We start from the raw sequence: 23348 nt of genomic DNA on the forward strand, positions 1-23348 counted from the left end.
AACAAACACTACCATCACTTGCCCCATTCATCTTGCCTTGTTTGTAATATTTCAGATAATGAAAGTACTGTCGGCTTAAGTCTTATGAATGAGAACTTAGTTTAGTAGTTGTAAATTGGGAGTGACTTTTAGTGGTTATGGAGTTTCTTTTTGGGGTAAAGAAAATGTTCTGAAATTGGTTAGTGGTGATGGACTATAAATACACTAAAACCCACCGTATACTTTTTGTACACTGTTGGGCGAATTTTATCATATGTGAATACATCTCAATAAAGGTGTTATTCCAAAGATGGTTTGATATGGTATTTTGTTCTGAGTTTTCTAGAAAGCAGAATTTCAGGTGAAGGGCTCATGTACTATTGCTTTCTTCAAGAGCAGGAGTGAAGGGTAAGGGAAGTGAAGCAGGAAAGGTGGAGTGCTCAAATAAAGATGCCTCATCCAGTTGACCATAGCTAAGCAATTATGTGCTGGATTCCATGACACTATTCCCCAAGAAGCTGTCTAACCCTCTTAGGACTGTCTCAGGCAAGTCTGTCCATGGAGAAAAGGGGAGAATATATCCACACTTCCATTTCTTTTTGGTCAAAGTTTTGCTCCACAGGGCATTAACTGCCCTGCACTTAGAGACTTTGCAAGCCTGGACCCTAGATAGGCTCCCCCATCTCATTCCTAGCTGTTAAAGGTGAAGTCCCCAGGTGGGGGATGACAGATATCTGGTGAGGGACTCAGGCAAAGCTCCATCATGTTGTACCAGCTTGAGGTGAGTTGGAACCTACACCAAGATGATTCCTATAGGGGCAGCTGCATAAGAGGCAGGAGAGGCCAGGAGGCTATGAGTGGGGTCTGATCCGTGCCTGATAAAGGTTCTCAAATTTCCAAGTGAATATGTCACGTAGGCTCCTTATTGCTTATTTTTTTCCTTGTAAATACTATGTGTTAATTCATTTTCTCTTTTCTTTAAAGAAAATACATGCATTCGAATAAGTCAAATAAAATCTGGTGTTAGAACTAATCTCTCCCCCTGCCAAATCAATTGGCATTGAGGGATTTTCTTTGTAAAACTAATATTTATGGCAACTTTTCCCTCAATTAGAGTACATAGTGATTAGGGGGAAATGGAGAAAAGAAAACAAAGAAAAGGAATTAAAGCTATATGCTAATCTACAACCAAAGGCCGACTAATAATACATGAATTGCACAAACAACTTATGAAACCTCTCTATTTAAAATTGTTCAGGATTAGAATTATCAGGACCATTTTACATTATGATATGTAAAGTCCTAAAAAAACTTTTTATGTCTACCCTCATCTAATCTTTTGAAATATGTGTTAAAATCTGTTAAAATTATTTTAGCCCATGTAAGGAATAGAAATTCAGTGGAAGTCATTAATGTTTGGTGACATTGCAGGCTTTCTCCCTCCAGGCACGTAGTAGCATTGCTCTTCATGACCTGTGACGTTAGATGTGGCTGTGGAACTTATTTTAGGAAATGAGGAGAGTGTGGAAATGGTGTATAATGCTTGAGGAGAGCCTTCAAAAGCTACCATGGCTTGCCCTATTCATTTTCCCCTGTTTTTCATATTTCAGATAATCAAAGCACTGTTAGCTTAAGTCTTTTGAATGAGAATGATGTGTATCCAAGACACTCACCAGTGTGAGAGGATTTCCTAGTGAGAGCAGTCAATACATTTCTGAACATGGAAATTTTGGATGTCTGTCTGTTACGGCAGCAAAAACTGGCCTTTGTTTTTTTTGTTTTCTAGTTTTTAGCAGCAAAAGCTAGACCGATATGTTCTTCAAAAAAATAATGCAATGAATTATAGATCTGAGGCATGTAGAAGCTATAGCCCCTTAAAGCCTTAATGACATATCAAAAGCAGGATAGTAAAGTAGTTAAGAGCATGGCTTGGAGGTAGATGGCATAGGTTTGGAGCTTGATTCTGCTGACTATTAACCATGTGACCTTCAGTAATTCTCTTAAACCCTCTGGACTCGGTTTTCTTTTAAAGAATCATAATACCCACATCATAAGATCATTATAAAAATTAAATGAATTAACACTTGTCAAATGCTTGGAATAGTGCATAGTAAGCCTTCTCACTGTATATAGAGGTAAAATATATAATTAAGTAGTGTGTGCAAATTCTTTAGAACAGAGACTAGCACAGAGTAAGTCCTCAGTGAGTATTTTTTGTTATTATCAATATTTAAAATAAAAATCATTGAATAGCAATCAAATACTTGGCTGATAATTTTCTCTGGGAATGTCTAGTAAGAGATAGGAAAGTAAAAACAAGCTAAGAAGAAAATATAAGTTTTTCTTTTGATTATGGATAACAAAACCAGCACTCACACAGGTGGGTTTTACCTCTGACGAGACGCTTGAACGCATTGCTGTTACCTTCCCTTTCTAATCAGGTATGTCCTGAGACAAGAAGCAGAGAGCATCAAGAAATGGAAGAGGACAAACTAAAGCTTTTTCTTTAATTACCTCTATCATCCAGAGTTAAGGGAAATAAGTCACCAGCGACTGAAACCAAACACTCCTGCCCATGAGAGATAAGCATCTCTGGGCAATTTCACACAGCCCAGCAAAAGCTTCTTTGAATTCTCATGACAAACCGGCCCTGGAATTTATCAGGCTGATTTATTCATCAGAATTACCTGAGATACCCATTACAAATATAGATTTCCAGAATCTCAGGTGGTGGAGGGATAGGAGAGCTCCTGGAATTCTGAATTTTAAGCAAATTCTTTAGGAGATTCTTCTGCCTGCTTACATTTGAGAACCCTAAATCCAGTCCCGTGGTTTATACGGAGTAACTGAAATACCACTGCTACCTGGTGGCAGCATATCCAAATTACAGGTTCCAGTGTCATTGTGTGACAATCAGTAGTGAAATTTTTCAAGTCATGCTTAATTCTTAGTCACCCCTGCCCTCTCCTAATCACAAACGTATTTTTGAGTTTTCTGGATTATCTGATACAGAGTTTATATAATTTAAACCCTGAGGACACAACCTCTTACCATTTTAATTCATTCTTTTTGTTAAACTGAATTTGAAATTATAACTTATTTTTCTTTAACTTTATATACTCTTATGACATTTAATTAATTTATAGAATAAAAGAAATCATATCCACTTATAGAACATTCTTTAGGCAGCTCTCTGTCAGAGAAACTGAGAGAGATAGAATCTTAAAGAGAGAGGGATGTCTGAGAGGAATGATTAGTTTTGCATATTGGACTCTATGATTGTCTGTTAAGATGGAAATAAAAAAAGGAATTGGTATTCAGGAAGTTTTTTCTTCTACTTTCAGAGAATTCTGACTTTGATTCACATATAAAAAGATGATGTCTTAAACCTTTGAATTGGAATAGACTTAGCTTTGCTGAGCTCAGATCCTTCCTGGTTTACATTCTTCATGAGAATCGGTTATGTAAAGCAAAATAAGAGCAGAAGGAAGTGTTGCATCCTTAAATATAACTGGTATTTCATAATGGATCATGGCATTCAGGCTTGTTTTATAGGAGTCAGTAAGAAGCAAGCATGGTATAACATGACTCTGAAATTGAGCATCATCCTACTCAGCGCCAGTGTGGCAACTCCAAAAAGACAGTTTGGCAATGTTCAAGATGATTTACAAGCAAACATGGTATGTTCTTCATGAAAAATAAAATATGTATTAACAAACAGAATGCTCATAAATGAAATAGATGAAAATTACTTGCAGGTTATTCACAGCCAACTTATTATTTGGCACCATTGCAGCCTCTGTAAAAACACCTGGTTGGATAGATTTGTGTAGCAGTGCTTTTTAAAATAAAAAAATACATTTTTGAGTTAAAATTTGTATAACATAAACCAAGGCATTTTAAAGGTAACAATTCAGTGATATTTAGTACATTCCAAATGTTTTGCAACATTGTCTAGTTCCAAATTATTTTCTTCACTCCAAAAGGAAACTCTGTACCCATTAACTAGTTGGTATACAGTTGTTTTAAAATGGCACATGGGTGAATTTCAAGAGGTTATAGAATTTCAGTTTGATGTTTCAAAATAATGTTCAAAAGACCTCAATATATGGCTTTGTCTTGGCTTGAAGTGTTTGCATTCTTGCCAAAGCTTTTTTAGTCTAGCTATGTCAGTTGGGAAGAGTTTATAATCAGAGGATTTAAAGAGTCTCACATGATGCAATCAAGAACAGTAGTTAAACTATGGGACTCTGATGAAAAGAATTCGATTGCGTGTCAAGTATGGTCACTGGCTTTAAAATAGTACAGAGAAAAGCCAACAAAAATGTGGGCAATGAGTCTGTGCATTCCTTATAAGCATTTTATTAGAAAAGAATGAGATTACCTATGCAAATTAGTAGGAAGATGTTTAGACAGATGTGTTGTGCCCACCAGATTGAGGTATAAAAAGCCCTGTGCAGGAAGGGACCTTCATTAACACTTGGGTAACTTACCCTTCACAATCTGTCTAAATCCTTCTCAATTGCTGCCACCATGACTCGTTACTTCTGCTGTGGAAGCTACTTCCCAGGGTACCCTAGCTATGGGACCAACTTCCACGGGACCTTCAGAGCCACCCCCTTGAACTGTGTTGTGCCTCTGGGCTCTCCCCTGAACTATGGCTGGGGATGCAATGGCTACAGCTCCCTGGGCTACAGCTTTGGTGGTAGCAACATCAACAACCTGGGCGGCTGCTATGGTGGTAGCTTCTATAGGCCATGGGGCTCTGGCTCTGGCTTTGGCTACAGCACCTACTGATGGACCAGTGGCTCCAGTGACTGCAGGACTCTCAGTTAATTCTCTGCACAGAACAACCTGAAGAGCAATGACTGTCTTCCTACCTTCCCATGTGCTTGGGTGATACGTCTTCCATCTTCTTGCTGACTTCTTGCTGTGGTCTTTGTCTTTGATGCTGTTGGACAAGTCACCCAGGACTCAGGTGCTGAACCGATACTCATCTACAGACAAAGGAAGCAAGATGCATTTTTTTGGTCGTACTTGAATTTTAACAGTGAAAAAGTAGTTTGCCTCCCGTGGTTGCTCTGCTCATGTATTATTAGCTTCTACATCAACATTAATGTATTACAAATTGGGTGTGGGTAGGAAGGGGATTTTCTGTTAGTCTCTTAATAAATCTATTTCCTTCATCATAAATAATTTTGTCCTGGTTATTTATTTTACTTTGCTTTTATGCTCTTGAATTCATCAATCAGTTTAAACCTGTAATGGTTGACTTTAACCAAATTTTATCCTGATTTCAGACTATATAGCCAGGATAGGGTGATGCCTAACCATTTTTTATTTTTATATTGATATTTCAATTTAAAAACCCCCTGGAAATGTCCCAAATTTAACCCAGATATAGTGCAATTGTTGGCGTTTCTCAAAGCTGATTATAAAACAGGAATATTTCTTAGCTGTTGAATGCTAAATCATGTTTTCTTTTCTCTTTTCCTTAGTGACACGATTCCATTTTGGTTCATTTCTCCTTTCCTACTGTTTATAGAACTCAGCTCTGGGGAGATTTGAACCCCTCAGGTTGTTGGAAGAATTGGAACTAAATAGACTTAGTTATGAAACTCTTTTTTTTAAAATTTATTTTTTTTTTATTATTATAATTTAAGTTTTAGGGTACATGTGCACAATGTGCAGGTTTGTTACATATGTATCCATGTGCCATGTTGTTTTGGTGCACCCATTAACTCGTCATTTAGCATTAGGTATATCTCCTAATGAAACTCTATCTTTAAGACTTCCTAAGATTTGATCAATAAAGGGAAGCCAACTACTAAAATCACATATTTTTTATCCTTTTTGACAGATGGGTTTTATTTTCTCCACTTTCTTCACCTCTGATTATACATATAACTAGTACTAAAAATGAAGTGTTTATTCTTTGAAATAATAGTTGCCATCAAAAGCACTTGAAATGGTATGTGGTCTACACTTAGAAAATTCCCCGTCTTGCTTACTGAAAAATCTCTGCTTTATTGAAGCAAAATACTTTATGTCTGAATTAAAACTCATTCATTCACATATCATGTATTTATTGCACCTCTGCCTGAGAGAAGGTGCTCGATTAATTGTTCATTGAGTTTACTTGTTAAATCTCTGCTTTATGGGTGCAAAATATTGTATTGTCCAATGTAAAGTTCATTCATGCATGCATCAGGTATTATTGGGCTGTGGCCACTGTGTTAAGATTTTTACAGTTGTAAAAACAACTAAGCAGAGGTGTTTTTGATATGAGAAGCTGACTATCTTCGAGATTTATTCATTCAAGAGGTACTCATCACATAGTATAGCACAGCATTGTCTTAAGATTTGGGGACACAAATCTTAGAGATAACTGAAACACAATCTATGCCCTTAAGAACTAAATACACTTTATTCAATATTTAAAGGGCTTTTAATAGTCTCCTATTTTATGTCAATCAATGTGCTGTAAATGACTATCCAAAGACAGATAGATATTCCTTACTCATTTGCTTCCCAGGACCTAAAATTGGAGACAGTCTGTGATAAGAACCATGTATACACACAAAGTGTTATAGGCTTGCATAGAAGGGAAGCTTCAGTATGTAAACATGACCATGAGAGGGAGTAAGAGTTACATATCAAGATAGATATGGCTGTGCAAATGTGAGAAAGAATAGGGCTTAGATGAAATAGGTTATCACCGGCAAGGCTCCAATACATAGGTAGGATGACCTGTTGGTGGAGAGATTCCAAGGGTGTTGAGTACTGGACAGGTGATTTGAGATCTTACCAACCACAAGACTTTAGATTCTATCTTTATGACTAACATTTATTTTCTATTTTAAGGCCATAGTTGTTTTGTATTTTGTTAATTTTTATTTTAAAAAATTTCAAACTTATGAAAAATTTGCTGTAATAGTGCAAAAAAGTCCTGCATTCTCAGATTTACATTTTTCTTCCATTGAATGTATTATTACATGTAGTATATATGCTATATGATGTATGTGTGTAGTGTGTGTGTATATCTCTCTCTATGTATGTATCTATGTATATATCTATGTATCTGTCATCTATCTATCTATCTATCTATTTGTCTATCTATGTATCTATCTAACTCTCTCTCTGTCTATCTATCTGGATAGCCACTCAGAATAGGTGGCAGGTATCATACCATTTATCTTAAGAACAAAGACAATATAACTATACAAATTAAATATTTAATATTAATGTAATACTATTCTCTAACCCAAAGTGCATACTCAAATTTAATCACTTGTCTCACTAATGTCCTTTGTACTTTTTTCCCTCTACTTCAGGATGCAGTCCAGTATTATGTATGTCTCTTTAGTCTTCTTTAATGTGGACCAGTACCTCAACTTTTCTCTGCCTTTCTTGACCTCAACCAATATGAAGAATGCAGGCAGTCATTTCACAGAAAGTATCTTGATTTGGGTTTGACTTTCCTCACGATTAGATTTATATCATGCCCTTTTAGTGGAAATGTCATAGAAGTGATGCTTTATCCTTCTCAGCACATCATATCAGGAGGCACATTATGTTGGCTCATGTAGTTTGGTTGATATTAACTTTGATGACTTCGGGAAAGTTGCGCCTTTCAGGTTTCTTTACTGTAAAGTTGCTCTTTGCCCTTTGTAATTAATAATTAATTTGTGAGTTGATACTTTGGCACTGTGTGAATATCTTATTTCTAATCAAGTTTTTACTTGTCAATTTTATGATTCATCCACAAATTTCTAATTTTACATTAATAAATCCCTTTACATTTATTAGTTGGCATTCTACTGTAAGAAAGAAGTTTCTCTTTTCCCCATTTATTAATTTTTTGTTTGCTTACTTATATGTGCCAATGCTTATATCAGTATGGGTTCATGGATTCCTATTTTACTCAATGTATAATAATCCACTAATATTTATTTTGATCTTCAGAGTGCCTCAGATTTGGACAGTGGGAATACCTTCGTGCTGCCTTCTATGTCCTTTGGAAGTGTCCCCCATCACTATTTGATCATTTTCTTTCTTTCTGGCTCAACAAGATATTCCTGTCTGGCTCATCTTGAACTTTTCTGCTCTTATAATAGAATCAGGGATTTCTCCCAGGAGTTCTGAGTTTTTTAAGTGCAGACTGGTATTTAGAAAGTAAGGGCCTGGCGGCTGGGCGCGGTGGCTCATGCCTGTAATCCCAGCACTTTCGGAGGCCGAGGTGGGTGGATCACAAGGTCAGGAGATCGAGACCATCCTGGCTAACGTGGTGAAACCTGTCTGTACTAAAAATACAAAAAATTAGCCGGGCGTGGTGGCGGGCTCCTGTAGTCCCAGCTACTCGGGAGGCTGAGGCAGGGGAATGGCTTGAACCTGGGAGGTGGAGTTTGCAGTGAGCCGAGATCGTGCCACTGCACTCCAGCCTGGGCGACAGAGTGAAACTCTGTCAAAAAAAAAAAAAAAAAGTAAGAGCCGGGCACGGTGGCTCATGCCTGTAATCCCAGCACTTCAGGAGGCTGAGGGGGTTGGATCACTAGGTCAAGAGATTGAGACCATCCTGGCTAACGTAGTGAAACCCTGTCTCTACTAAAAATACAAAAATTAGTCACACGTGGTGGCGGGCGCCTGTAGTCCCAGCTACTCGGGAGACTGAGGCAGGAGAATGGCTTGAACCTGGAAGGTGGAGTTTGCAGTGAGCCGAGATCGCGCCACTGCACTCCAGCCTGGCAACAGAGTGAGACTCCCTCTCCAAAAAAAAAAAAAAAAAAAAAAAAAAAAAAAAGTAAGATAAGGGAGCTCACTGCTGTGCTGTCATTGCTGTGTATCATATGCTATGACAATCATTGCTATGATCCTTAATTGTCCTTTCTGATTTAAGAATGACACACTCAGAAGCTGCACTGGAGCTCTGTGTGTGGGAACAGAATTCATTGAGGGGAAGAATTTGCTTATGGTAAGAGAGAGGCTGACCTTTTGGTAGGAGGGAGGTCTTCAAATGCCAGAGTGTAAAGGTCCTTTGTGCTGACCAAGAGACTACACCAGTGGCCTCAGAACCCCCTGTTCTTCAACTAGACTTCATACCACCTTTCCTCTGTTTCCGCCTTAATCCTGGCATTGATTCTTACTGTTGTGAGTCTCAGTTCTCTATGGGAGTTTGAAGGCTCACTCCTTCCTTTAGCTCCCTCTTGTCACAATTTCTGCTATGGCTCCTGTTTCTTTGTGATTTTCCTTCATCTCCTTTGCAACTTCCAGAAATGTAGTTAACCTTTTTTCAATTGACGTCATCCTTACAATTCTCTGTTATTGTTGGCTTCCACTCCTTCACTCCCTTACTATAATTTAATGGCTTCTGGGGAAGAAGGAGGGCAAAATCTGTAGGGTAACTCTGACATCTTGCACCTAAAAACCATATATTCCTTAAAGGGGGTCAAGAAGGGATTAACAAGTTACAACAACAACTTGCCTTCTCTTGCAGCAACAATGTGACAGATACAATAATAGACAATTACACTATTTGCATAATAATTTTTAGAGGTAGATTTTATTATCCACCTATTATTGAAGAAGCCAAAATTCAAAAGTTAAATAAATTGTTTCAGGCTGTATCATTCACCTGTGAAGTAAAACACTAATATATAAGTAAGGAGGGTCTGACTCCAAAGCCATTCCTCCACCTTAAAACAAACTATACATCACTTTCCAAATTATAGAGCTCTTCCCTAGAAATATCCCTGCGGAATACTTCTTATGCCATTAATAATTATACCTTATGTTTACATAGTGAGTTAAAAAATACATCCCTAGAATTTTATTTAATTCTAACAACTATCTTGGGAGATCAATATCATGAGGAAATTGACGGAGACTAAGTAATTTGCCTAAGTGGGCAAATGTTCAATACGTGAGAAGGGTGAAGCTTGAACAAGAAGCTTTCTTTGTTCCAGTTTAGAAGTCCCATCTCTGTTTACCATTATATCATATTCTTACACTGCACTGTTGAAGCCTGCCAACCAAGACCACCAGGAATACTCCTACAGACAAAGTTGGCTTTATTAACTTGTTGCCACAACAGAGAGACCTCACAACAGGAGAAACAGCAAGATATCTCAATAAGATGGTGTGAGGAGGGTTTGTTACAGGATTTGGGTTTGCATTAGGTAATTCTGGAGGATTGTAGGAAGTGGGGTCTCTTCTAGGTTGCATACTGTATTAGTTCCAGAGCATCAAGCTGACATCTCTGATTCCTTCCATGCCCATTGTCCTGCCACTGATAACAAATGCAGAATATTAATCATGAGCCTGCCAATTTGACTTAATTAATTGTATTTGTCCATTCTCACATTGCTATAAAGAACTACCCGAGACTGAGTAATTTAGAAAGCAAAGAGGTTCAATTGGCTCATGGTTCCATAGGCGGTATAGGAAGCATGGCTGGGGAGGCCTCAGGAAACTTACAATCACGGTGGAAGGCCAAGGGGAAGCAGTCACATCCTACATGGCTGGAGCAGGAGGAAGAGGGCAAAGGGGGAGGTGCTACATGCTTTTAAACAACTTTGAAACTCCTGAGGACTCTGTCATAAGACAGCACTAGGGGGATGGTGCTAAGTCATTGGAAACCACCTCCGTGATCCAACCACCTCCCACCAGGCCCCACCTCCAATATCTGGGATTAAAATTCAACATGAGATTTGAGTGGGGACACACAGCCAAACTATATCACCGATTTTATCAAGATTCTCTGCAATTTTCACAAGCTTTCCAAAAAGATTTTTAATAATTATTAGGCTCTATTCTTTATCTTGATACCAAGTCCTTAGATTTTCCCTTCTCACTCTCTCTAAGAAATCCTGTCAGGACTTCATTCCTGATATTTCTGCCTCAGTTCACACCTGCATCATTTCTTGCCTGGGTTACTAGCCCAGCTACTTATCCATTCTGCCAGGCAGTCTCCAATCCATCTTCCATGCAGCAGGCACAATAATCTCTCGAAATGCAAGTCTAATTATGTAGCTCTTTTCTGCAAACTCTTTGGTGACTTTTTTTTTATTTCTTACAGTTTTCAGGACAATGATCAAGTAGAGGCTCACAGATCTACCAATTTTTCTAGCCTTATTTCCTACTTCTCCTTAATGTGCTTCCTTTTCCCCTGCAGTGGGGACTATCACAGGTTTTTGTTACCTTCTGCACTCTTTTCAATCTAGTGAACTCCTACAGATCCTTCAAAAGATCTTCCTCCACCCCAGGGTGCTCTCCTTTTCCCAGCTGAAAAGTCTCATCTCTGTTTACTTTGATGTCATATTGTTCACACTGCACTGTTGAAGTCCACTAACCAAGACCACCAGAAATGCACCTATAGTCAAACAAGTTAGGCTTATTAACTTGTTGCCACGGTGGAGATCACAAAACATGAGAAACTGCAAGATATCTCACTAAGAGGGTGCGAGGAGGGGTTTGTTATGGGATTTGGACTTGAATTACATGATTTTCCAGAAGATCGAAGGAGGCAGACGTCTCTTCTACATTGCATACTCTATTAGTTTCCCATTGTCTGTCACAAATTACCACAAATTTAGTGGCTTAAAATAACACAAATTTATTCTTGTATCGTTCTGGAGGTCAGAAGTTCAAAATGGGTCTTACTGGGCTCAAATCAAGGTGTGTTGGTAACACTGCATTTATTCTATGGTCTAGAGCAGAATTCATTTCCTTGCATTTTCCTCTTGAGGCTGCCTGCCGGCTGGATGTCCAGGCACCCCATTTCTTTGGCCTCAAGCTCCTCATCTGTCAAATGTATGTCCTGTTCCTGACCTGCTGCCTCTGCTTAGGGGCCAGGGTTGGGGTAAAGGGGTTTAAGAATCAAAGCTGATGACATCCCTCCCCTGCTTAAAACTTTTTTGTGGCTCCACATTGCCCTCAAAAAAAAGACGTGTCCTGGATGTGACTGTGTGGGCTGGTCCTGCCTGCACCCCAGCCCGCCCCCCAGCCATTTCTTGGCTGTATCCCTTCTGTCTTCAAAGACAACAGCACAGCACCTTCCCAGCTCTCTCCTTGATTTGGATACTGATACAGAGTCTCCTGTCTTCCCCTTCTATTTATAAGAACCCTTGTGATGACACTGGGTTTGCCCAGGTAATCCAGGATAATCTCCCTAACTTAAGGTCAGCAGAGTGGCAACCTTAGTTCAGCCTTGCTGTATAACATGCAGGATTAGAATGATGACATCTTTAGGGAATATTATTCCGCCTATCACAGCCTAATTCTAGGATCAGCTGTTTCAAAGGATTTTATTTAGGAGGTGGAACAAGGCTGTATTTGTAATTGGTAAAGAAGTAGCAGTCACCAAAGGTAACGTGTGGTCATGGCTGTGGTTTGTGTAGCTCACTGTACTTGTTTTTCTCCCTTCTCAGACATGTTTACAGAAGGGTCTTATTTTTGTCTCACTCTGGCATCATCACAGCCTGACCTCATCTGATTCGGTGTTCTGGAAGTTGCAGATGGGAAGTGGGGGACACTCTGGTTTACTGTTAGTGTTATTGGGGCTGCTGTTTCTCTTTCTTACTGGTGCCTTCATTAGCTGATGGCTATGATTCCATCATTACAAGATGTATTCTGTAGGTTCTTTGAGGTCAAGCACCATGTTTTATTCAATGTTACATCACCTGTGCTTTGGATCCCAGACATTTGATAATTTTTTTTTTTCTTTTTGAGACTGAGTTTCTCTCTGTCACCCAGGCTGGAGTGCAGTGGCACACTCTTGGCTCACTGCAACCTCTACCTCCCGTTTTCAAGCGATTCTTGTGCCTCGGCCTCCTGAATAGCTGAGATTACAGGCACCCACCACCACGCCCAGCTAATTTTTGTATTTTTAGTAGAGACGGGGTTTCACAGTGTTGGCCAGGCGGGTCTCTAACTCCTGACCTCAGGCGATCCACCTGCCTTGGCCTCCCAAAGTACTGGGATTACAGGTGTGAGCCACCACACCCAGCTGATAAATTTTTTTGAATTAATATAATTATTTAAAACCTTAGAGAAATAAAGCCCAATTCCTTGTTACTTAAAATATGGCCTGCAGCCTGGGCATGATGGCTCACACCTGTAATCTCAGCACGTTGGGAGGCCAACGTGGGAAAATCACTTGAGGCCAGGAGTTTGAGACCAGCCTGGGCAACATGATGAAACTCCATCTCTACCAACAACAACAAAAACAACAAAAACAAAAACAAAAATTAGCTGGACATGGCGGTGTGCACCTGTAGCCTCAGCTACTCAGGAGTCTGAGGTTGGAGGATTGCCTGAGCCTGGGGAGGTTGAGGCTACAATGAGACATGATCACACCACTGCGCTTCAGCCTGGGCAACAAAGTGAGACCCCATCTCAAAAAAAAAATATGATATGCAGACAGGAAACATTGGCATCACCTTGTGCTTGTTCAAAATTCAGAATCTCAGGCCTCTCCTCTATTAAATTAGACTCTACACTTTAACAAGATTCTCAGGTGATTTGTGTGCACATAAAGTTTCAGGACTGGCCCAGTTCTGTTGACTCTTATCCCAAAGGAAGCAGAAATGGAGATACTTCTCACTGTTGATTCTTAAAAGAATTGATGAAATAGGATTGACATTTTTATCAAGAAAAGAAAGTTTTCTCTTTCTTATTATTTTTCCTATACTTTTGTTCTATTTTTTTATTGCTATTTACAGAAAAACCAGATTATGTTTTTCATTTCCATTGAGGATAGAGGAAAAGCACTTAAAATTGTAGCAGGAGAGCCTTCTATTAGATAAAGGTATATATTTCCAGATTCCAAAGCTTGCTAGGCAGGGGACTCTTTGGGTATTCTATAAAACTAAACATGTTAAGCATTGTTGTCTCTGAAAATAAGCTGTTATTTCTCAGCCTCCAATTCCTTTTTAGTGACTTGCCTCTGAGGCTTCTGACATTATCTTTGATAATGGTATTTGCACTACCGTGTCCTGTTTCTTTTTCTTCCCTTTCCAATCATCCTCCCCTCTTAGTAATCTACTTTGCAAGTGTGCCTTCCAATTTCCATTTTGAAGCTTCTATATCTAATGTGCTGGGGTGCAACTTCAGAATTTTTTTTTTTTTTTTTGAGATGGAGTCTCGCTCTGTCGCCCAGGCTGGAGTGCAGTGGCGCGATCTCGGCTCACTGCAAGCTCCGCCTCCCGGGTTCGTGCCATTCTCCTGCCCCAGCCTCTCCGAGTAGCTGGGACTACAGGCGCCCGCCACCACGCTCGGCTAATTTTTTTGTATTTTTAGTAGAGACGGGGTTTCACCGTGGTCTCGATCTCCTGACCTCGTGGTCCGCCCGCCTCGGCCTCCCAAAGTGCTGGGATTAGAAGCGTGAGCCACCGCGCCCGGCTGCAACTTCAGAATTTTTAAGACTTTCCTTATGAACAACCTTAAATTTTAAGAAAGAAATTTTTTGAACTGGTCATACTTTTGGTTGAATTTAAATTTTATTTTATGTTTAGTTTTGGTCAGCGAAGACTTTGATGACATAATGCTTCAAACTTGCCATTTCATTTGCTGTTTGGCAGTAACAGGAAGCATTATTTTAAAGGTTGTCAGAAGGATTTGCCCTTTGGTCTTCCAGAGGCCACCCAGTGGGTAAATGATTTGAAGCATCATGATCCTATTCTTCAGTGAGATGGTCTTCACACTGAGGGGGTACAACTCACCCTATCTATTACCCTTTCCACTAACTCAGCTTGCAGGCTGGTGCTTTAATTTAAATTTATACACAATTCCAGTTGCTGGCTCTAGCTCTGCCTTGGTGTCACAAGAAGAGGACCTTAATTCCTCTGTTTCGCATCCCCGAGAATAGAGAATAGACACCAAAACTGACCTTCTTATCCTACCGGTGATGAAAAGCATGCAGCAGAAACGTGCCTTCCTTTGAACTGCTTTTTCATGTTCATTATAAATCACATGTAAGGTGTTTCTGACCAGAGTCCATGAATCTACTATGCATCCAGGCATTGTTGTGGTATCACATTATTTCTTAAGAAAACCACATAGGTTCTGCATCAAATGAAGTTAAGCTTCATTAGCCAGATGCTTGCTGTGATAATTAACCACATAGCCTCACAAACGTGGCTTATCCCTCAAAGTGCTGTGGTAGCAACGTACTGAAATTTTGTCTTAAATTAGCCTAAGTCTTGGTCAGCAAGTTCTGATCCTGTCACGTGACAGTTTTTTTTTTTTTTAATATATATTGCCTGGCAATTTTATTTGACTTGGTGTGATTTTTGACTTCAGACCAGGTTTCTTGACCACAGCTCTATTGACATTTTGAGCTGGGTAATTATTTGTATTGTAGGGGCTGTCCTGTGCATTGTAGAATGTTTGGCAGCATCCCTGGCCTCTACCCGTTAGATGCTAAGTAACACCCCTTCCAACTCTTGAGTTATGACAAACAAAAATGTCTCCAGACATTGTCAAATGTCCTCTTGGGAGCACAGTTGCCCATAATGATGTCACATCAGCTGCAGTCTTAGCCATTAAGCCTGGCTAAAAGAGTGTCTCTGTTTTCTCCTTCACCATTCCACATTCATCCCATTTTATGTTGTATATTTTGCTAAAGAGGACACCTTTTCAGGTACCTTATTAAAGAGCACTGCACATTTCTCAAAGTTTGACCAAAGCACCGCCTTTATTGGAATCACCTTGTCTGCTTATTAAAAATGCAGATTCCTTGTCCCCACATGAGACCCACAGAATCAGAATCTAAAGGAATGGAACTCAGAAATATTCATCTAAAACAAGTATCCTGGGAGATTCTTGCACAGATTAAACTTTTAAAACTCATGATATTCTTGTAAAGGTTTCGATATTTCTGTGATTCCTATCACTGAATTTTGTTTTTCAAAGTGATGGCAGCTGGAAGCTCGTTAGTTTGTCTTAGTAGGAATGTGTAATAAGATGAGAAAAAGCACTCTCCGTAGTCGCCTGCCTAATTGACCAAATTCCAATGAGAGAATGTTGAATTGTCATATTGACTCATCAGTGATTTTTGATGGGAGAATCATACAATGTTTAGGGTGGCACATCCCAGGAAGTCAACTCATCCCATTTTTCAGTTGGGTCACGCTAGGCCCGGAAAAGTGATTTGCCTCAATCCTCACAGCAAGTGAGTAGCCAAGTTAGGTTTAGAATATTCTTTCATTAATTCGTTCAACTGAAACTTATGGAAAACCTATATTATGCCCAGTAGTGAGCGAGGCAGCGAGGAATCAAGGCTGATTAAAAATACCATCTTGCTCTCCTGGAAATAAGCATGTTAATGAGGCAGACAGATACCCATCACACAAGTGACGGTTATCTGGGAACTACGATTAAGTCCTACAGATACAAGGAAGAGGTTGGCCTACTGTTATGCTACAGATGGGCTCTAGCTAATCAGGAATGGCAGAAAGGCCTCCAAAAGGAAGTGACTGAGCTGGCATGTGAAGGTTGCATGGGAGTTGATCAGAAGGAGAGGAAGGAAGAGAATTCCGTACAGAACAAACGGCATGCGTCAAAGCTTAAGAGTGAGAGGAGCATGCAAAGTTTGAAGAATTAAAAACAGCGAAACTTAATGAAGAGGGAGTTGAGAACCTTTAGGTCAGTTTAGAGATTAAAAAATATTATCCTAAAAGCAATAGGAGCAATTGAAACACTTTTTTTCTTGTTTTATTTCTAAGACTGTTACTGATTTATTCATTTGTCATATTGAGGTACAGGCCTTCTATACCTAATTTGTTGAGAATTTTTATCATGAAAGGTTGTTAAATTTTGTCAAATTCTTTCTCTGCATCGATTGAGATGATCAAATAATTTTTATCCTTCATCCTATTAATGTGTAAAGTATATTACATTGATTAACTTTTGTATACTGAACCACTCTTGCTTATCAGAGGTAAATCTACTTGATCATGTGTATGATCTTTTTAATGTGCTTTTAAATTTGGTTTGCTAGTATTTTTGCATCTATGGTCATTAGGGATATTGTCCTATCATTTTATTTTCTCATAGTGTCCTTGTCTGACTGGCATTAGAGTAATGCTGGCCTCATAAAATGAGTTTGAAAGTGTTTCTTCCTCTTTAATTGCTTGAAGGACTTTGAGAAAGATTGGTATTAGCTCTTCTTAAATGTTTTATAGAATTCAATGGTGAAGTGATCTGGCTCTGGATTTTCTTTGTTGGAAGATATTTTCTTACTGATTCATTATTTGTTTCTTACTGACTCATTATTTGTTATTGGTCTGTTAAGATTTCCTTTTCATGGTGTATTCTTGGTAGGTGGCATGTTTCTAAGAATTTGTCTGTTTATTGGAGGTTATCAAGTTATTTTGGCATATAATTGTTCACAGTAGTCTCTTATGATCTTTTATATTTTTGGAGTATGAGTTATAATATCATTCCTCATGCCAGATGCACCCTTTTCCACCACCTTCCCCTATAACTCAACCATGAGATATGATTCTGTTTTGGACAATGGGCCCCAAAGGAAATCCATGGGAAGACAAATGTGAAACATATTCCTTCCTGAAACAAAATGAAGAGGAATTGTTGAGAAGAAGCCCTCTTTCCCTTCCTGGTTTTGGATCTTAATGCGTAAGAATGAGAAGTATGCACCTGCTGAGGGAATCACCGTGAAGCCAGCCCTGAACCCTGACACTGTCAAGGCCTGAAACAACCCTGGAATTACATCTGTTCTCATTTCCTATTATTTGTGAAAAATAAATTCTTTCTGTTTAATCAACTTTCAAATGGGGTTTTTGTTACTTGCAGCCACAAGCATTCCTGATAAAGTTTTAAACCTGGTCTTTCTACGTCTGGGATTTCCCTATTCTAATTCATCCTCCACACTCTCAGAGTAGTGATATTTATAAGGTGTAAAATTGATCATGTCACTCCCACCTTAGTGTATAAAGAGGCTCCTTTGCTTCCGCAGCACATACAGTCACATGTGTACCCTGACTGCCTTTCTGGCACAACCTTCCATTAATTATTCTCTTATATTCAAGGCTATGGTCCCTCTGAATTATTTTTGGTTCCTGGAAGACACTTGATTATTTAACATCTTTGAGACTGTGCTTTAAAGTACTTCCTCTTTCTGGAATATTTCCTAGATCCGACTATTCCCCCTAGCCAATGTCTACCATTAAAATACCCTTTTCAAGACCCAGTTTATGTATCTATCCCTTTCATGCTGAAAGTTTCCTGCAAGTAGCCCCTACTTCAGGTAGAATCATCCACTGTGTCCTTTACTCCCGAAGTCTACAAGGGGAAGTCCCTACAAGGGACTTCTAGGGTAGAACATATACAGGTATTTCATTTACTTATAATTTCTGATTTAATCACAATTTCTCATTCATCTTTGGATCCCCAGCACCTACACAATATCTGGAACATAATACATGCTCAATAAATGTCTGTAAGAACAGATGTTTAAAAAGATGAATGGAAGATAATTTTTGTATTGTATGGTAACCACTGATATATATTCTAAAACTCATTTAAAACATTCCATTCTATCGCATGAGCCTGAGAGGCAGAGGTTGCGGTGAATCATGACCACGCCACACAGTCAGCCTGGGTGACAGAGAGAGACCCTGTCACAAAATAAAATAAAAACAAAAACAAACTCCCAAACAAAAACAAAAATAAAAACAAACAAAAATACTCCATTCTAATTTAGCTTTCGTTTCTAATAAATGTTAATATGCTGAAGCTGTAAACATTATATTTGAAGCTGATACGACAGGAACATTTTTGTTGTGCACATTGTAATTGACTCTATTTCTGAAATTTGTACACAATATATTTCCTACTCCCTTGTAGAAAGTCAAAAAGCAGAATTTTTTCTTTATTTATGTCAGGTCTTATTTGAAATCAAAGAAATATGAAAGGTAAAGTCAAATTATTTATTAAACAGCATTTTAGGATTGTTATTAGAAGAGGGCCATGAATTTTATCCAAGCCAATAAATATCCAACAATGATTAGTCTATTACCGTGCCATTTAACATGTGAGAATATATTTTTCTCTTTTGTAAACCTTCATGTTACACAGCTTATTTAGGGGGAAAATTTACAAAAGGATATTTTAACAGCAATTGGTTTGAAATGCTGCTGCTTTCTACGGGGCTGCCTCACAATCACATTTCTCCTCCTGTTGAATGGCATTGGAGAGGCCATGGACATTTTTAGGATCTGGTTAAGGAGAAGCTGAGTCAGTGATTCGTTCAGTTTGGGCATGGAAGGATATATTTATGTGTTTTGTGGCCGCTTCTGTATCTAATTAAGCTACTTCTAGCCATTCTTATGTGGGAATGGTTCCCAGGAATTCTTCGACCACTCTGCTGATCTACCCAGAATGTGTGATGTGAAAATGCAGGACCAGAGGCCCTATCTTAGCCTGAGTTTTTCCCATGGCTTAAACAGCACAGGATGAGTAGTGGAGGGGAAAACAGTCTGAAATGATGGAGCCAGAAGCTAGCCTGTGGGAAAGAAAACTATTATAGTGGTGTGCCAGGCAATTCATAATAAAAATAATATTTTTTTCTCTGAATTTTGTAGTATTTGTAATTTTTGTTAGTGTTTAATTTTTTTTGTGATTTTTTTGAGCATCTCAACAAATATTTACTTTTGTACTTAATTTTATATTTGTTATATTGTATACTTTTTAACAAAAAGGGCTTTCAACATTGTATGCTTTCAGGCTTTATGAAAACCTTGCTCTTTCTTTGATAAGCCTATTATCAGAATAAAGCTTTCATAGGCTCAATATAGGATTAACTTTGCTATTAATTTTTAAATGACTTGTTGATAAATGATATATTTCCCTAAAATTTTCTTTTGTTAGAATTTTCTGTAGACTTTCTAGAGAAAATCTAAGCTGTTCTCTGTAAATAGGGCTTAAGTTTTAAAAAAGACAACATATTTTAATTACCATTCATGTACAGAGCTAGGTTTTGTGCTGCAGAAGGCAAAGCTAGCATCTTGTCAGATTGGGTAGGCGAATGGGAGAATTCATTTAAATAGAGCAACATAATTGACCTTTGGCGATATTAATTCAAAAATTTTAAATTTTCCATTATACAATGCTATTTTTTGTCTAATTTTTCTTTTTCCCTAACATTATCAGCTTTTCTATCATGAAACACAGCAATGTGATGCCAGTAGAAATAGAATGTAAATCATTCTAGGATTTTTAGGGAATGATCTGCGGTTGAATACCTTTATGTTTTGGGAATAAATCTAATTTCAATTCCCTGAACTTGTTTAGCTATAAGCCACATGTCGTGTTTGAATTTTAATTGCTGAATCCCCATAGGCAGCCATCCAGGTTTGCTCACGAAGCAGGGTACTGTAGGTGTTTTCATTCTCCAGAATGATTATTACGCATTGCATATCTGTATCAAAACATTTTATGTACTCCATAAATATATAAACCTACCATGCACTCACAAAAATTAAAAATAAAAAAATTTAGGCCGGGCGTGGTGGCCCACACCTGTAATCCCAGCTCCTTGGGAGGCCGAGATGGGCAGATCACTTGACGTCAGGAGTTCGAGACCAGCCTGGCCAACATGCTGAAACCCTGTCTCTACTAAAAATACAAAAACTAGCCTGGCACAGTGGCACGCACCTGTAATCCCAGCTACTCGGGAGGCTGAGGCAGGAGACTTGCTTGAAGCGAGGAGGCGGAGGTTGCAGTGAGTCAAGATTGCACCACTGTACTCCAGCCAGGGCAATAAAGCAAGACTCTGCCTCAAAAAAAAATTATATATGTATATATTTACAAAAATGCCTCTGCTGTAATTAGTCTACTGCTGGCTAGAACACTGGCATGGTTTTGAATTTTCTAAGTGTCTCATCTTGTTCTTGGATTCAGCCTTTGGTTCCTAGCTGCTGATAGCAGGGAGCAAAGTTACCTCTGGGTTACGAAGTAAAACCTGGGAGAGCTCATGTGTAATACATATCTGTTTTGTGGCCTTCTAGAATGATTCCTATTATCTCTGTGCCTATTTCTGTTCCATATGCCCTCTTTGGTATTTGTTCTGTAAGTTCTCTACTAAGCGCCACTGTAAGAAATCTTAATGCAGGTGTCTGGGAATCATATATCAGGTCTTATATGATCCAAGATAGTTTTGATCAGCCTTATCCCTCCTTTAACTCATGTTTGAGAACTGACTCTCTGTTTAGAGAGGAATAACATTCCTTCTTTATCCTGGGGTGCATGATCATTCTAAAAGTGAAATAACTGATTTCATACTGTCATCTGGCCCTTTATATATCATCACATTTGTCAGACAATCTAGTTTCATTAGATCTAAGAGAAAAAAAATTCTAAATCTTACAATACATTTTTTATTCATTTTTTTGTGTTTACCTTATTAGTTTCAATATTTAGTTTAAAATATGTTTCAGGCCAAAAAATTAAATTTGTTTGACAATTCAGTACAAGGATTAATCCAAATACTCCATTTTAAAATCTCAATACTATTAATTCAAGCAGTCTTTAGAAATGTGATGCTAGGTATAGTTTAGGAGGGGACTATGATTAAGATTACACTTTTAACCAGTTTCCCAAACATGGTAGCTGTAGATAGAGAAAAAAAAAAAAGACTCTTTCTCATGAGTCCCATTGTACTTGTCTTTCATATTCCAGAAAAGAGAATCCTTGAAGCACGTGAATACTAAGACATACTTTAATTTTGAGAATTTTGAGATAAACTCACTATCCATTTGTTATTTTATTTATTAATGTATTTAACACATATTTATTGAATTCCAACTGTGTGTTGTGGAAATTCAGAGAGCAAGAGGACTGCATAACAGCTAACAACATCAGAATATTTCTTGATATTATATACCTGCTTACAGAGAGTTATATAGGGTCTATAAGACAGAGTGCTTTGAAGTCCTGGCAATAATTTTTTTTTTTTTAGGAAGGGAAATAATTTGTTTAAAGGCATCTTCTCTCTGTACTGTATCACACGAGAGCTTTCTTAAGCCACTGTAAAGACATCATAAGCAAGAGCAAAACAGGTTAATGAGCTTTTTAGAATGTAAATTGGTGTCAAGAATGAAAATGAGGGCTTTGTGTTTTTCACCACCCACCAGAGCCAGGATATATAAAGAAGGTTCTGAGACTAGGAATCCATCCCACTGAGGAAACGCACTCCGTTGCTACCTAAGCCCTCCACTCCCGACACCATGCTCTGCGACAACTTCCCCGGGGCTGTCTTCCCAGGATGCTACTGGGGCAGCTATGGCTACCCGCTGGGATATAGCGTTGGCTGTGGCTATGGCAGCACCTACTCCCCAGTGGGCTATGGCTTCGGCTATGGCTACAACGGCTGTGGGGCTTTCGGCTACAAGAGATACTCGCCATTTGCTTTCTACTGATTGGCTGAAATCCCTGAGGCGTAGAATCTTCTCTCCCTTGAAGGCTGAGCAGCACATCTCCAGGTTACCCCGTATCCACTCCTTTAGTCCTCATTTGCTCATCAACCTCAGAGACACTGCCTTCCAACTTACCTCGAATCTCAGGGGAGGAAAATGAAAAAGCAGACGCTTCCTCAAGCTGCCTCCCCTGGCTGATGTTCTCTGGGACATTTTCGGAAACTTGACCTCACGCTTGTCATGCGCTACTTTTGAATTTTTCATGACACTCATGACTTGTCATGATGAAGTCATGGATATGTCTATCAAAATCTCAATAAATTTGTCTCAACTGGTATAATATTCTCATGCTAGAGTGAAGTTTCCTTTCTTGGTGTGTGCATATTTTCTGTTACATTGGGGGTGGGGGAGAAGTGAATTTATTTTTCTCATGTGGGCATTAGGAACAGTGAGAAAGCAAAGAATTATTGATACCTGTGATAAGCAGGTAAGAGGGTGGGTTGCAGGCAATGAATTAAAAAGTTGCCTGTTTGAACCTTCTTTAAATTTTATGATGCCCACCTCCAACCCAGTGGAGCATCATTTATTGCTCGGGATCCCCTTCTCATCTCACTACTTCTGCTCCTCTGCAAGAAAACCCAATACAGAAGGAACTTTTTCAGTCACTTCCATGTTAGTCCAAATGAAACCCACTGTGTTCCTTTTCCTAGGGACTAAGGATTATAGACTAAAGTACCATGTCCCCTAATGAAGGATGCTGGAGCATTGAGTAATAGAGAAGCCACAGACATCCTTTGGAAATCTGAGAGTTTTTAAGGTGAAGGAATAAATCCCCTATATCAAACCATCTAAGGTGTCTATTTTGTAGCTTAGAAGCACCTGGGTTATTCACAACCATGGCAAGTTTCTTAATCTTTATAGAATCAACACCAGATA

General features: G+C 38.8%; 2 protein-coding genes across 2 annotated transcripts; both read left to right on the forward strand.

Annotated features, from left to right (window-relative positions):
- Positions 1-3467: 3467 nt before the first annotated feature.
- On the forward strand, positions 3468-5172 carry LOC116482199 (keratin-associated protein 7-1). Its single transcript, XM_032175473.2, has one exon. The coding sequence runs from the start codon at positions 4513-4515 to the stop codon at positions 4774-4776; it is 264 nt and encodes an 87-aa protein (XP_032031364.1). The 5' UTR covers positions 3468-4512; the 3' UTR covers positions 4777-5172.
- Positions 5173-21993: 16821 nt separating this feature from the next.
- LOC116482261 (keratin-associated protein 8-1) lies at positions 21994-22749 on the forward strand. Its single transcript, XM_032175571.1, has one exon. It carries the CDS (start codon positions 22224-22226, stop codon positions 22413-22415), a length of 192 nt encoding a protein of 63 aa, XP_032031462.1. The 5' UTR covers positions 21994-22223; the 3' UTR covers positions 22416-22749.
- Positions 22750-23348: the final 599 nt, after the last annotated feature.

Source organism: Hylobates moloch, unplaced genomic scaffold, assembly GCF_009828535.3.
Source record: "Hylobates moloch isolate HMO894 unplaced genomic scaffold, HMol_V3 SCAFFOLD_14, whole genome shotgun sequence".
Taxonomy (NCBI): domain Eukaryota; kingdom Metazoa; phylum Chordata; class Mammalia; order Primates; family Hylobatidae; genus Hylobates; species Hylobates moloch.